General features: G+C 35.5%; 1 protein-coding gene across 17 annotated transcripts in view; it reads left to right on the top strand.

Annotated features, from left to right (window-relative positions):
• The window catches only part of FUBP1 (far upstream element binding protein 1), a 32,459-nt gene that overhangs the window by 9,747 nt on the left and 6,934 nt on the right, over window positions 1-15,778 (top strand). For 10 of the 17 annotated variants that reach the window (XR_004075372.2, XM_031027190.2, XM_031027189.2 and 7 more), the window contains 11 exons: window positions 1,239-1,401; window positions 1,494-1,592; window positions 1,722-1,823; window positions 2,055-2,157; window positions 2,256-2,356; window positions 2,738-2,879; window positions 3,490-3,650; window positions 6,299-6,450; window positions 6,540-6,619; window positions 9,697-9,834; window positions 11,529-11,603. Coding sequence is in view for 16 of the 17 variants with exons in the window: in XM_031027190.2 (XP_030883050.1) it covers window positions 1,239-1,401; window positions 1,494-1,592; window positions 1,722-1,823; window positions 2,055-2,157; window positions 2,256-2,356; window positions 2,738-2,879; window positions 3,490-3,650; window positions 6,299-6,450; window positions 6,540-6,619; window positions 9,697-9,834; window positions 11,529-11,603 (1,316 nt within the window). In the remaining variant the exon portion in view is untranslated. The remainder of the gene's footprint in view (window positions 1-1,238; window positions 1,402-1,493; window positions 1,593-1,721; window positions 1,824-2,054; window positions 2,158-2,255; window positions 2,357-2,737; window positions 2,880-3,489; window positions 3,651-6,298; window positions 6,451-6,539; window positions 6,620-9,696; window positions 9,835-11,528; window positions 11,604-15,778) is intronic. The other 7 variants (XM_031027191.2, XM_006732471.3, XM_031027195.2 and 4 more) reach the window with 1 other exon arrangement.

Below are 15,778 nucleotides of genomic sequence, written 5' to 3'. Positions count from 1 at the left end.
CACAGAGTCTGCTTGAGACTCTCCGTCTTCCTCTGCCACTTCCGCCACCCCCATCCCTGTACATGGGTACTCTATCTAAAATAAATAAATAAATCTGTTTTTAAAAGTACATTTATCTTTTCTTGTCCTTCATTTATCCATAAGCAACTCTCTTTGGTCATTTTTCTTCATAATTTATTTGGAATCCAGACTCTTGCCACCTTCTATACTATCACCTTGTCTGTGACCATTTTTTTGTATTTCAACATGTTTCCATTCTTTTTAACCTTGTTCAGCAATAATCTATTCTTAACAATAGTATAGCCATATGATCTTTTTAAAATGTGAATCAGTTCATATCATTACTTTGCTCAAATCCTCTAATGCTTCACCACTTAGAGTAAAAGTCAGTGTCTTTATCATGGCCTGATTTATCTGACACCTTTCTCACTTCGTTTTTTACCACTCTTCTTCCAACTCTGTTCAAGCCCCATTTAGCTTCTATTCTTTCAGCACACCAAGTATGCTTCTCATCTGAGTCCTTTGCAATTTCTCTTAACCCTTTGGAATATTTTCCCTCTGATATTTTCAGTTACTCCCCCTCTTCCTTTACATTTTAGTTCGAATGTCTCCTTATCAGTAAAGTCTTTTATGTCTGCTTTGCATAAAATAGCATAGCTTTATGCACACACATTCTGTCCCCCTTATCCTGTTTTGATTTTGTTTATAGCACTTAACCAAACATGTTGTTTTTAGTTACTTAATAAAGGTGAGCTATACCAGCAGGAACCCTGTGTGTTTCATTCAGTGTTGTAACTCTATTACTTAGAATAGTACCTGGTATATAGTTAACATTTCTTAAGTATTTTTGAATGGATAAATAAATTTTAATGTGTGAGTGACCAAAGTGACGTCTTAAAATTGGAAATACATCATTTAGTTAATTGGCAAAATAGCTTAATTCTGAGATAACTTTAGAAGTAGAGTGGGGGGAAAAAGTAGAATGCTACTTCTTGGAAATTTAGGACTATCCTCAAAAATACTGCAAATTACATACATCCCTAGAAAATTTATTGCATAGTTTCATTCTTAGTTTCTGATGGCATTTTCTCTTACTTAAAATTCTTAAATTAGCTTTAAGCCATCTAAACCTGAATTGGGATGGGAGAAGTACCTGCTTAAATTATTTTGTATTTCTCTATTTGGATAAGCTTTTGAGTATGCTATAACTTATTGTTTGACTCCTGATTTGTTAACAGATCAGCAAAACGGTTATTGGACCAGATTGTTGAAAAAGGAAGACCAGCCCCCGGCTTCCACCATGGTGATGGACCAGGAAATGCAGTTCAAGAAATCATGATTCCAGCTAGCAAGGCAGGATTAGTTATTGGAAAGGGGGGAGAAACTATTAAACAACTTCAGGTATTACTTCCTAAAATTACTTTTCATCTGTTTTGAAGCCAGTTTCCTTCCACTCCCCTTTTGTTAATACATATGATTTCTTTGATTAATAGGAGCGGGCTGGAGTTAAAATGGTTATGATTCAAGATGGACCTCAGAACACTGGTGCTGACAAACCTCTTAGGATTACAGGAGACCCATACAAAGTTCAGGTAAACTTAAGTTTATATCTTACATAGAAGGATTTGGGGGCAGAATGGGCAGAACACATATGAATAATTAGTGTTTTGAGACATGCTTTGTAAGTTGGGTGTTGTTTTGTTTTTTTGTTTGTACTTCAGCAAGCCAAGGAAATGGTGTTAGAGTTAATTCGTGATCAAGGTGGTTTCAGAGAAGTTCGAAATGAGTATGGGTCAAGAATAGGAGGAAATGAAGGGATAGATGTAAGTAAAAATACCCATTCAGAAATGGTTGTATACTAATTCATAAATACATGTGGATTCCCTCCTGCCTGCCAATCGTCCCCCCCCCCATAACTTAACGCCTTAGAGTACAGAATGTATATCTTGTTACCCTATTTGATGCAACCATAATGCTGTATATACTTTTATGGTTTGAGGTGGATTAATTTTCAGGAAATTACTTTCCTTAATACCTAGTCTTCTTTGTATAAGGTCCCCATTCCAAGATTTGCTGTTGGCATTGTAATAGGAAGAAATGGAGAGATGATAAAAAAAATACAAAATGATGCTGGTGTTCGAATTCAGTTTAAGCCAGGTGAGTACATATATTTCATTATCTATGTGTTAGCAGCAGTTACTTTTTTGACACACATTTGTTGCTAACTCAGTCCAATTTGTTTCTTGGTTTTGAAGATGATGGAACAACACCTGATAGAATAGCACAAATAACAGGACCTCCAGACCGATGTCAACATGCTGCAGAAATTATTACAGACCTTCTTCGAAGTGTTCAGGTTGACAGATGTTAATATTTTCATTGTTTTGTTTTCATTTAAAAAATGTTTTCCTTTAAGTCTGAAAGGGTCCCCCCCCTCCCCCTTTAGTTTTGTATTAGAATCTGATGATACTTTGTTAATAACTGGAAAGTTTAAGTTGCTTTGAGGTAGACATCTTGGGAGTGGGAAGGTAGCTACGTGAATTGTCTTATTCATCCCAGTATAAAAAGAATAAATGGTGGGTATTACTTGTTGACTATTTGGGCCACATCATCTCCCAGCCTCTTGAATTTCTGGTATAGGAAAATGAAGATTGAGGAAGATAGACATGTAATGACTTTATCATGGAAAGAAGAGTTTATGCTGACTTTCTTTCCTTCTTGTTTTTCTCTTTTTTAGGCTGGTAATCCTGGTGGACCTGGACCTGGTGGTCGAGGAAGAGGTAGAGGTCAAGGCAACTGGAACATGGGACCACCTGGTGGACTACAGGAATTTAATTTCATTGTACCAACTGGGAAAACTGGATTAATAATAGGAAAAGGCAATGTATTTTAAACTCTTTAATGTTTTGATGTGTGGGTAAAAATTCAACACATGGCCTGATTTTTCTGTATGCTATTTCTGTTGTAAACCAATAGCAGTGATTTTTCCTTGGCTGTATCTTACGTTGATTTGTAACAAAAACATAAATGAAGGGCCTTATATATAAAATAAAAATGGGATTTGAATTACATTGGCTTCTAGAGAGGGGACCAACAGTTTTAATTAATGTTGTAAGAAAATTTTCCTGACTCATATTTTCTTAAAATTTAGAATTTTTTTGTAAGTGTGTTAGTTTGTTACTTGTAAAAGCAATTTATTTGAGCCAAATATTTTGATAAGTTAGAGTTTTTTTGTTATTCATTTTAAGGTTGGGTGTAGGCATACTAATTTATGTCTTAAAACTTGAATGTGTTTTAGGAGAAGCATGAATGCTTTATATAACTTGATTTAAAGTGTAGAATAAATGGGAAATCCCAAAAGAATATTGACAGATGGGATACTGCTCAAAACTTTTTTTTAATGGCCCTTTTAGTTGTGACCATTTTCTTTTGGATAGTTCCTTTTGTATCCTTTGAATCTTTAGAGAAATTAATGTGTTTTGATTTTAGGAGGTGAAACCATAAAAAGCATAAGCCAGCAGTCTGGTGCAAGAATAGAACTTCAGAGAAATCCTCCACCTAATGCAGATCCTAATATGAAACTATTTACAATTCGTGGCACTCCACAGCAAATAGACTATGCGCGGCAACTTATAGAAGAAAAGATTGGTGTGAGTATGCTTTAAACCTCAATTTCTAGGGGTGCATGGCTGGCTCAGTCAGTAGAACATGTGAATCTTGATCTCCAGGCAGTGAGTTCAAGCCCCACATTGGACATAGAGCTTACTTAAAAAATAAATAGATAGGGGCGCCTGGGTGGTTCAGTTGGTTGGGCATCTGCCTTTGGCTCAGGTTGTGATCCTGGGGTCCTGGGATTGAACCCCATGTGAGGCTTCCTGCTCAGCAGGTAGCCTGCTTCTCCCTATCCCTGACCCTGCTTGTGCTCTCTCTCAAATGAATAAATAAAATCTTTAAAACACACACACACAACAGTTTTAAGAAACCAAATAAATAGATAACCAGCCTCAATTTATACAAAAACCCTCTTAGTTAAATAAGACATTAATGCACATGTTCCTGTAATGGCTATACGGAAAAATGCCAATTTCTAGTCTAAGATTATAGGTTTCATCATATAATGGGTACATATAACATAGAAAAGATTCTCCAGCAGTGAAAAATAACCCAATTAAATACACATTTATAAGTGTTCAGAACCTTATATTTGGGTGTGGATAAATAAACGGGTAGTATTACTTGCAGATACGATGTTAGGGTTGGTGGAGGGTTATAGAATTACTTGAAGGACATAGTTAATGGGAATTCAGTATTTAATAAGGGCTTACTTTACTCAACCCTGGTGAGGTAAATATGAATTGTATGCATCCCCCACTTTAGAGTAGAAATTTACAAATCCAATTCTTAGACTGACAATCACTTACGGAGTTTTAAATGTGTACTACTTGAATGCTTTCCACCTCTATACATACCACACAGCTCTGATTCAGAATGTCTGGAACAGGGCCCAGCATCTAATTTTAGAAGGATGTTCCAGGTGATTCTGATACATGGCCAAATTTGGAAATTTTTCCTGTAGAAAAGTTTCCTGGTGGTAGTACAAAAAATGTATAGAGAGTCTTGATTGTGCTTTCTTATAAATGAGGAACTAGTGCTTTACTGCATTCTTTTACTATAGGGCGTAAGGGAGCATCTTAAGTTACTAATAACCATTAGAATTTCTTAGGAAAATTCTCCTTAATGTTTGCCATGCTATGAATGGGATACAAAAGAAGTTTGACACTGTTTCTGTTATGGAGAAAGACAAACATAGATGTACAAAAGATGCTTAAAGAATGTCTCAGAGGGGTTCCTGGCTGATTCAGTCAGTAGAGCATGCAACTATTGATCTCAGGTTGTAAGTTCAAGCACTACATTGGGTGTAGAGATTACTTAAAAACAAAAAGAATGTATTATAAAAATACAAACACTGTAAGTTCTATGGGATGGACAGTAAGTGTTCAAAAACATGAAGAAAGTAATTTTGGACTCGGTAATGGCGGAGATTGATGCTAGAAAAATGAACACATCTTGGTTTTGGGTTTTACAGTGCTTAGTATGCATGGATCAAGGTTTCTTCTGGATTGATGGGCAAAAAGATAGGTTATAGAGAAGCAGTTTAGTATGGCGGTTATGAGCATGGACTCTTGGGAGTCACGTGTTAGGGTTCAGAATACTCTGAGTCATTTACTGACTTTGTGACCTTGGAGTAAGCTATTTATACTCGTTTGCCTCCCGTTTCTTCTGTAAATGAGGATAATAGTAGCTCCTTTATGGGGTTGTAGGGATGAAATAAAGTGTGTGTCACTTAAAAGAGTGTCTGGCACATAGCCCTATAAAAATATTAATACTTTTTTGATAATCCTTTTTTACTTTTTGGAAAGGATTGTTTTTGGATAGTAGAAGTGAGTGATAATGACAAGTTAGAGATTTAAAGGGATAAAGTAATAAAAAGGATTTTAAAAGTCATGAAGTTTAGCTTCATTATTTTGTTGTGCGAAAATAGACAACCAAATGTGGTTTAAGCAGGTCGCTCCAAAACATCATGATCTGTATTAACTGCACGAAAGCTGTGTTTAGGACAGTTAAATCTAGTCTAGTGGTCTTTACAAGTGATTATGAAAAGGAAAATCAACTAAGCTTTATTAATTATGTGGTGTGATATGAATATGAAGATATGGTATTTGGAAAATGATAAAGAGCAAGAGGAAATGAATTTAAATTGTTCATGTAAGTGCAGTTCAGTGACACAAAGGTTGTGAAGAGGATAGTGTTTTGAGTGAGAATTGTTACTTTATTGGTAAAGTACCCAGTAGACAATTCACAATACAAACCCTAAGCAATTTGGGGAATATATTGTCAAGGTGGTTGTCTGATTGTTAGGAAAATAAATGTCAAATGGATGCAGAAAAAGAAAAGCTAGAGACAACATATTTCATAGGCATCCATGATTAAAATGATAAAGGAGTAGTAAAAGTAAGAATTAAAAAAGGAAAGAAATAACAGAAAAGGGAATAGTCTGAAAGGAATAGAATGGAATGTAAAGAAGATGTTTCAATTTGCTGATGCTGTTGATTTTAATGAATTTACATGTCTCAGTATGGTAAAGAATTTAAGCAACATGAATGAGAAAATGAAGGAAAATCTAAAATATGTTCCTTGTGGGTATATAAAAGGGTAGGAATGGAAGGTTAATTTGGCCTTTGAATTGTTCAGCCATTACCATTTTTCTGATTTTTTGCATCTTTCTGCTTTTTTATAGGGCCCAGTAAATCCTTTAGGGCCACCTGTACCCCATGGGCCCCATGGTGTCCCAGGTCCCCATGGGCCTCCTGGGCCTCCAGGGCCTGGAACTCCAATGGGACCATACAACCCTGCACCTTATAATCCAGGACCACCCGGCCCTGCTCCTCAGTAAGTATTGAGTTTGGTTCTGGGGTTTTCCCCCCAAAGATTCTAGCTTTTGGTAAATTGTATTTTTATGTTGATTTCTATCTTTTCAGTGGTCCTCCAGCTCCTTATGCTCCCCAGGGGTGGGGAAATGCATATCCACACTGGCAGCAACAGGCCCCTCCTGATCCAGGTAAAAGACATTTATCATTCATGTGTAAATTATATTGTTTGTCATTTCTGTTACCTTTTTAAATTTTCTAGTGTCAGTTCTACATTGTGTGCATTTTTCTGCACTTAACACTCTTGCAGCAGGAGTCTTAGTTTCTGGTTTTACCACGGTGTATAAGATTGGTGTGAACATGGTCTGTTTTCAGTGAACTTTTTTCTACTTGCATTTGGCTTTCTGTCCTTTCAAAGTGATAAGGGCAGAGTGCTAAAGGCCAAAAACTACAGGAAGAAGTACAATGTCTTAGTTTTAAATACCAGTGCCATCAAATGTATAATGTGTTAATTGTGACATTATCCATGAAAGAATAGTGTATGTTTATTTATAGAATTATGTGAGTGTCTAATGGAGCATTTAATACTTGAGTATTAAACTTTGAAGTTCTCAAATAAGATATATAAGCTGTTTTCATATTCCTGATATGGTAATACCCTTCACATATTAGTAAAAATCAGGGTTGTGTTTAATGTCTGCATGTTACAACTCAAAAATACATTTAGTTAAATGTATTCTCTGTTCAGATCTGGATTTTATATATACATTCTATTCTGTTACTGCATCTGCCATCCTCTAGTTTTCTTTCCATGATGGTCAAAAGGGCATTCATCGAAACCAATTAACATTTATTTATGATCCTTCTTTCTCACCTACTACCTATCTTTTAGGCCTCTTTCACTGGATTAGTTTCAAGGAAGGTACTGAATTATGGATTCCTTTCCACACTAGTGTATTTATTTCTTAAAAGAATTAAATAATTGATTTAAATGAAATCGTTTTAGTAAATTTGATTAAACATTCTGTTATTTAAATGTGGCCCTATATTATAACATACTTTAATTTCATAGGAGGTGTGCTCTTTGGAATATGATGGCACAGCATGACAGAGCAAATAACCACAACTTACACTCACTCAAGAAACAACTTGAGTGTGCAAGGATGTGGGTATGCAAAGATTAGTTTACGTTGTATAGCAGAAAAGTGCGTTCTAAGTGTTAGCAGTGCTGTGTTGACTGAGAGTCAAATATAATTTAATGTATAATAGTTTAAACATCTCTTAAGAATGAAAAGACTTTTCCTTCCCTCTTGTAAGCTAACTGGGATGATGTGATTAGGCAGAAAAATCACATAATTTAAGAGATTCAAGAGTTTGAGCAAGTTTAGGGGAAACTTGGATCTGCAGGATTGCACCTTATGAGCACTGTTTGGGTCAGTAACATGATTGAGAAAAATGTTGGGAATCAGAAGTAGTCTCTATCACAGCCAAGTTTTCTCACTGGGAGTAGTACTTAAGTCACCACTGTAAGAATTGGTTGATGAATATGGCTTACAGCATTGCCTTTGGAAAAAGAAGTAACCCATTTAGCTAAAAGATAGCAGCTGGGGTTAGATATTGCTTGTATTAGACTTAGCAATATGTAAAAATCAAAATTATTTAGATGAAACTGTTTTAGTGAATTTGATTAACATTCTGGTGTTTAAATGTGGCCCCATAATGACAAAGTCCATATTCTCTGAACTAAAATATTTTTCTTTGAAAAATAAATGGGCTGTTAAGGATTTATGTAGTAGTCAAGAACTTAGATTTCAGAGTAAATCAGACCTAGATAAGCCCTAGTGCTACAACTTTAGTAATTGGGATAGTAAGCAAGTTTTTTAATCCCTCTATATTTTTTTTCTTACCTATAATATGATAAGTGAAAGATAATCGTGTTGAATAATTAGTAAATTCTCTGTAGGTATTATATGTAACTGTGAGACTGGTTCTGTTATACTCTCTACACATTCAGGAGTACAAGTATCATTTTCTAAAGTCTGTTTTATCTCAGTTTCTCTAGACAGAGATGGTGTCAAGTGAAATATTTGTATTAATATACAGGTAATGACACAATTAAGACAAACATGCAACTTAGAAAAGCACTACATTTATTACTTGAGGAAGGTGTGGAGGGTGTGGATCATGCCTTAAAATTGTATTACCTTAGACATTGTATCATTCTAGAAATCCTTGCTCCTTTTTTCTCAAACTTTATTAAACACCTGAGACTTGCTGCCCATTTGGGATAAAGGCTAAACAGATTTCATATAGATACAGAGTCTGGCAAAGGAAATTACATTTTTATTGATAATATAAACTTAAAAAGACATTTATAGTGTCAAATGATATTCTTGATATAAAGGACAGAATCAAGAAGAGGATTTCTGTTTCTGACTGAGAGATCTCAAACTGTTACTGCATGAGTTTGATTTTTATGAAGGATGAAATGAGGGTGCAAGTACAGAGAAAGCATAACATGGTCTAAGGCCAGATAATGAACGTGGCAACTTCTGAAAAGTACAAGCAGTTTACTGTGACCAGAATTTGAGTGTTGGAAAAATATTGACAAATGGGGGAAGATATGGCTAGAATGGGAAGGATAAGCCAGGGGGTCAGATCATTAAAGATGTTGAGTGATAATGTTGCACTTAAAAAAAGCTTCGACAGCCCTGAAGACTGTATGGGATAAATGAAGAATTTCAAGTAGGGCAGTAACATGAAGTGTATGTTTTAGGATAATTACTGTGAAATATGAGGAGATGAAATATGGCTAAATCTTGTTTATTTTTTAAGATTTTTACATTGTCTCTACATTGAAAGCAAGACAGGACAGAATTCATAGTTCTAAAGTAATTGTTTCTTGTACAGGTTAGTTCCTAGAAATCCTTTTCCTGTAGTCCTCTGTCATGTAGAATTGCTGTGCTTGAGGCAAAACCAGTTTAGGAAGAAACCAAGGCCACAGGATGGTTTGAGGCAAAGCATTGGATTTGGAGACAAAAAAGCTTTGTTCCTATCCTAATTCTGCCACTCAGCTAGTTCTCTAAGAACGTCACTTAATCTCTGCACCTCACTTTTCTGTAATTAACGCTAATGATGACAAAGTAATAGAATTGAAAACTTCCCATTTACTATTTTTGATAACCAGTTAATTTTGGAGGTCTATTTATTTACGAGAGAGAGAGATTATGGACTTCAGATGCAAACCTTGAACTTGTGTTTATTCTAGCTAAGGCAGGAACGGATCCAAATTCAGCAGCTTGGGCTGCCTATTATGCTCACTATTATCAACAGCAAGCACAGCCACCACCTGCAGCTCCTGCTGGTGCACCAACTACAACCCAGACCAATGGACAAGGTAACTATGGTAATTAAAGAATTTATTTTGTATGTAGAAGTAGAAACTTGTGTTTGGAAATTTCCAATATAACTATAGCTTCAGTGAGCAGACTTTGCTTTTTAAAAATAAGTTTGAAATAATTGCAAACTTTCATAAAAGTTTTAGTTGTAAGATACATTACAGAACACCCAGGTAACCTAGCTGTTAATATTTTATCTCTCACCTCCCATTTGTCCCTTTACCCTGTCATACATGCCCATATCCATTACCAGTAGTTTTTGAGAACCATGTAAGACCAGGCTGTACATAGGAAGTCCCAGTAACCTTAAGTACTCTTTCTGTATTACTCCAAAAATACATTACCATCATATAGCCCGCTAAAACAGTCAGTCAGCCTTGATACGTCATTACTGTCCCAATGCAAAACCCTTACTCAGATTTCACCAGTTGTCCCATCAGTTTCTCTATTCTGATCCAGGGTCCCATCTGGCAAAAAAAGTATAGACCTTTTGTTTTGCAAGATGATGATCAAATCAACATAGGTTCCTTCAACTTTTTCTCACAAAGATGAGGTCAAGATCATGAGGTCCTACTTGCTGGTTGGCAGTACCTCTAAAATAATGCTGTGCTCTTGGTGCATTATATCATGGGGTCATGTAATGTTGACCTGCTTCATCCCTGGAGATGGTAACCATAGTCCCTTGGTCATGTTGGTGTCTTGCCAGGTTTCTATACTATAAAATTGCATTTTTCTCTTTGAAATTAATAAATATTTTTTGGAGAATTATACTGAGATTATATGAGTATTGTTTTCCTCATATCAACTTCTCTGATAACACATTCTTGATTCAGCTACAGCTATGATGATAATTTTTATTTACATCATTTTATATGTATTAGTTGGTATTGTACTATAAGGAAGAAGTTTTTTTCCTATTTCTATCAGTATGGACTTCTGTTTTATTCAACATGTTGTGTTTTTAAACTATCTTTACTATATGATTATCAGATTGCCCTAGGTTTGGCTAATCAGGAGTACCTTCAAGATGGCTCCTGTATCCTTTTGACATGTTTGTCATTTTTTAAGCACATCTTACTTTCTTGCACAATAAGATGCTTATTTTGTGCTTTCTGGGCTCAAGCCCTAGAATCAGCCATTTTTCCAAGGAGCCCTGATTCCTTTTAGTAAATACCATCATCTAAGAAACCAAACTCAGTGTGTTCATTGCTACCAAGCTGTCATTGCTTCTAAATCCTTTCAGCATACAGAGCTAAGAAATTTACCTGTATGTATATCTACATACACATATATGAAACAACATAAATAATTTATGTATATATTTATAAGACTATTGTATCTCCTGCAATTCCATTATAACACTTCAGGATTCTTTCTAGCTTTTTCCCTTTCCATGCTTATAAATGGTGAAAGACCTTGTATCTTCATTGTGTTTCCTTTTTTAACCAGTGAATTTACTTAAATGCTCAATGTGACTAGTCTTCCTTCCATTGTATATAGACAGATTTTCTTTGACTGCCTCTATACCTCCTGCTTCCTATGTCTTTGGCACGAGCAAGAATCCCACTACCACACAGCACCCTCACTCACTATGGCAGGCCGCTCCCAATTTCTCCACTTAAGGAACAGAAGGAAAGGGCCAAGAATGTCTTTTGAAACCCTTAATCTTACCATTTGTTGTTTTTTGTTTTTCTTAAACAAGGAGATCAGCAGAATCCAGCTCCAGCTGGACAGGTTGATTATACCAAGGCTTGGGAAGAGTATTACAAGAAAATGGGTATGTTCTACATTTCTTTTTTATACATTTAATTAAACTGCAGTTGAAGTATTTAGTAAATATCACGGTAGAAGGATGAAGACTGTGAGAAAACCATGTTTGTATCATGGTTTTGTTACTGGGACTTTCTATTTTTAACTTTTAAAATCTTGGAGAATAATTGAACGCATTCTAAAATCACAACTTTTGGGTGTAGCAAGGTTGTTACAGATAATTCTTAAATTTGTGGTCACATAACAAGGAAATCTTATTTCTAAATGTATGTGTCAACCACTTAATAATTGAAACTAAAAATTGCCCCATTGACACATATAACATTGGATATTATTTGCACTTTTGTCAAAGATAGTTACATATATTAGTAGCCTAACTGGCATAGGTTAAATTCTGGAGTGCCAAGCAAAAATTGGTTGTGTGTGGTATTTTCTGCTGCAAAATAAAACTGACAGTGACATAGTACATTAATTACTTAAATAACATTTGCGTATATGAAAAAGAAAAGGTCACCTAGAAAGGCCATTTCCATTCAGTAACTGTAGAGCACGTACCACATGCCAAACATAGTGATAGAGCTGAGAATGTGATTATGGGCATAATAGCAGGAGCTATTCTGGTTTTATTCTAATGGAGGATACAATTGTTAATCAAGTACTTTGCCAACTATATTACTACAAACTGTTACTAATAAAAAGGACTGTATTTCCACTAACATGTCACATGTACAGCTACTAAGTGGTAGAAGCAGAATTTGAACTCCCTGGAGGGTGTAAATTCCAAGTCTATCTCCCAAATTGGCCTTTTCCTGGGACCACTTGGAACCTGATATTATGCTCTTAACTCCTTAATAACAACATAAGTTTGAACTTAGCGGGACTACTTACAAGTAGATTTTTTTTTACAGTACTATAAATGAATTTTCTTTATATTTTTCTTAGTATTTTTTTTCTAGCTTACTTTATTGTAGAATACAGTATGTAATACGTAAACATAAAAAATAGGTGCTAATCAACTGTTTATGTTACCTGTAAAGACCTCTGCTCAACAGAAGGCTATTAGCAGTTTTTGGGAAGTCAAAGTTACATGTGTACAGTTTTCAACTGTACACGGGTCAGTGCCTATAACCCTGAGTTGTTCAAGGGTCAACTGTATTTCTGAACAGATCGTTTTTGCTTTTAGAAGCTTGTGGTGGTAGTCATTTAAAATTAACACATGTATACCACAGCCACTTACCACAAATGAAAGCTAAACAGATAAACTTATCCATCCTTCACTGGAATAGAATGAATCTATAGATGCTAGAATTTTTCTCAGAAGATACAGTCTGAGATTCTCAGCCTAAATTTCTCAGCCCATGGATGTTTTGTCATCCTCCACAGAAAGAAAAATTTCCAGAAGGGTAGTTATATTAATCTTTTTTGTGTGGGATACATTTACCTGGTGATGAGAATGTTTTACACAGCTTGATTTCTGTTTAAAGAAAAATTGTTTTTCCTCAAAACAGTATATTCTATTTAGGGTGATCACATAATTTATTGTCCAGATTTGGATAGTTTTGAGAATAACAGGATGGGATTCTGTCAGGACTTATGGTCACTCTAATAACTTGTATTAAATAGTGTCACCATTTTAAAGATTAGAGGATTTGCAATTAAATTGTTGCAGTTAAAAATCATTGGGTCCAGCTTATATTTTCACAGTGGTTAATAAGCCAGAGATGTTCCCTACGTTAATATTAAAAATGAGTAAAAATAGGCCTGTTTGTGGACCTAGAAAATTATTGGGGAATTAGTCCAACTTGTGTTTTAGTGTATTTTACCATTCATTTGTAGCATGGCCATTAATTACTGTTTAGTATTTTTATTTTACTTGCCCAAAGTGAGGGATGCGTGTTGAATGTAATCTGTGAGGTCTTAACTACCATTCAGATTTTTAAGGATAGACTTTTCACCTTGCCATCCTTTTTTCATTTTCTACCTTTACTGACTGTAAAATTTTAATTTTATAGATCGTATGCTGGACTCTGTTGACTCCTTTGTGGAGAAAAATGTTACAGAAATAGTTAAATAACACTATGTTTGGCTTAAGAGCCTCCTTAACCCCCACCTTTTTTTTTTGTCAGTTATGTGTTCTTCTATAGCACGACATTGATCAGCTGTTAATTTATTGAGCAAAGGATTAGTTTAATGATTCTCTCATATATAAATCTTAAAGGAAATAATGTTAAATTGCCAGGTCTTTAATGTTAGCTACAAAGTCAATTTATTTTTTCCTTTAAAAGTTCTTTTGTTAAATGATTGGTTGCTTAACTACCTTAATTTCTCCTAGGTGCATTGCTGGTCCTTAGGATCCTTTTTAGAACAACTGCGCATAAGCGACCTTAAAGCATAAAACTAATAGTTCAGTTTTCAAGATTGATTTTTATGTATGTATGTACATGCATATGTATTTAAAGTAGCCCGTATACCAACATGGAGCTTGAACTTACAACCCCGAGATCAAGTCACATGCTTTACTAAGACAGTTTTCAAAAATTTTTTATTTTATTTTTTTAAGATTTATTTATTTATTTTAGAGAGTGCTTGAGCAGGGGGAGGGGCAGAGGGAGAGAAGCAGACTCTGTGCTGAGCGTGGAGCCCAATGTGGGGCTTGATCCCACGACCCTGAGGTCGTGACCTGAGCCGAAATCAAGAGTCGGATGCTTAACTGACTGAGCCATCCAGGTGCCCTCAAGATTTTTAAATGAAAGGGAAGAAAGTAATAAAATATTAGGGAGATAAAAATCTTTTATCTCCAAATCTAAGTCCCCTATTGGGAGAGGCCAAGTTGAACTCTTCCAGTGGCAGAGCTGTGCTTTTCTAGGACTCTGGACATCCCAGTGCCCTCTTTACCAAACTAGGTAGGCTGTCCCAGCTTTTGAAGGCAAATTTCAGCTTTTTCTGTTAACAGAAAATACCCACTAACACTATAAATTTGTCATTGTTCACTTATAAGTAAATAAACCTCTTGAAACGGGTTAAGTTTTTAAATTCGTTTCATTTTCTGAAACAATTTTAAATTTCCTCGGATTAACACCAACAGAATTTAGGAGAGAAATTCACAAAGATGAGTTTATTAGAGGGTTAATGAAGGAAATTTTAAGTCTTAATAAGGAATGGCAGCCAACATGGAAGAGTAGGTATTTTTGAAGCTAGAGTGAAGGGAACTTTTGTAATAAGTAAACACCCTAAAGAGAGATGAAAAAGGATTTCAAAGTAGAGACTGGCAGTTGCCCTTTGGAAGAGGGCTAGTGAAGGCATTTTTGGAAAAGTTGGGAGTTGAGGAAGGCCTTTCTAATGTTAAGCGCTGATATGGTGGACACTGCACCTTTGGTGTAAAGGCCAGGGGATGGGTGATGGAGGTCGTGTGGTGGGGAAAGTGGTTGTGGGAAAGATGCAGGTGTTTAGAGAATTTAGAGGGAAATCTATTCAATCAGGTTTGGCTCAGGAATGTTACATGTGAACTCGGGCAAGTCTCATCTCTTGAATGAAATGAAAGTAAAACCTTATATATTGTAAACCTATATGTAAATATTAAGTAATGTTCTAAAGGATAAACTAAACTATCTCGCCTCAAACAGTTTTTGAACTAAGGATAAAGGGAGCAAGCTAAGGACATTCCTAAAAGGGGCAGAGAGGCACAAGAGGCTAGGGGATAGCCAAGTCCCAAGTAGATAGGAAGAGTTCTTTCTTTACTTTCAGCAGGGCAAAATGAATCACGTTTGTCCCCCAGATTGGAGGAATGAGTTAAGTTTTTCTTTGGACACCTTCAAGAAAGGAGTGTGAGGTGTTTACTACTTACCAAGTGTTTGTTTTTCTTAGAGTCTAATATGTTTACCTTTCACTTCCCACAGAAATATTTGAGTTGGGGGGAGGGTAGGGAACATTTGAGTTTGATGAATTTTCTTAATGTGTCTCCGTGTTTCTACCATGTTAGTTATTTTGCCTATAAAATGAGTATCTAACAATGATCAGTTCCTTTTTGTAAACCCAAGGTAGAAATTGCTGCTGTCTTAACCAAGTTTGGCCTTAAGTCAGCAGGTTTTCAAGTATACAGTTTGTAAGACACATTGTGTAGTTTTATTACTGTTGATACCCTGGGGGTATTTGGCAGTTGTCTTAAATACTGAAACCTGTTTC

This window comes from Leptonychotes weddellii, chromosome 4, assembly GCF_054177405.1.
Source record: "Leptonychotes weddellii isolate Sample4059 chromosome 4, ASM5417740v2, whole genome shotgun sequence".
NCBI lineage: Eukaryota > Metazoa > Chordata > Mammalia > Carnivora > Phocidae > Leptonychotes > Leptonychotes weddellii.
The sequence above is the reverse complement of the archived record's forward strand: the minus strand, read 5'-3'. Positions and strand labels throughout refer to the sequence as shown.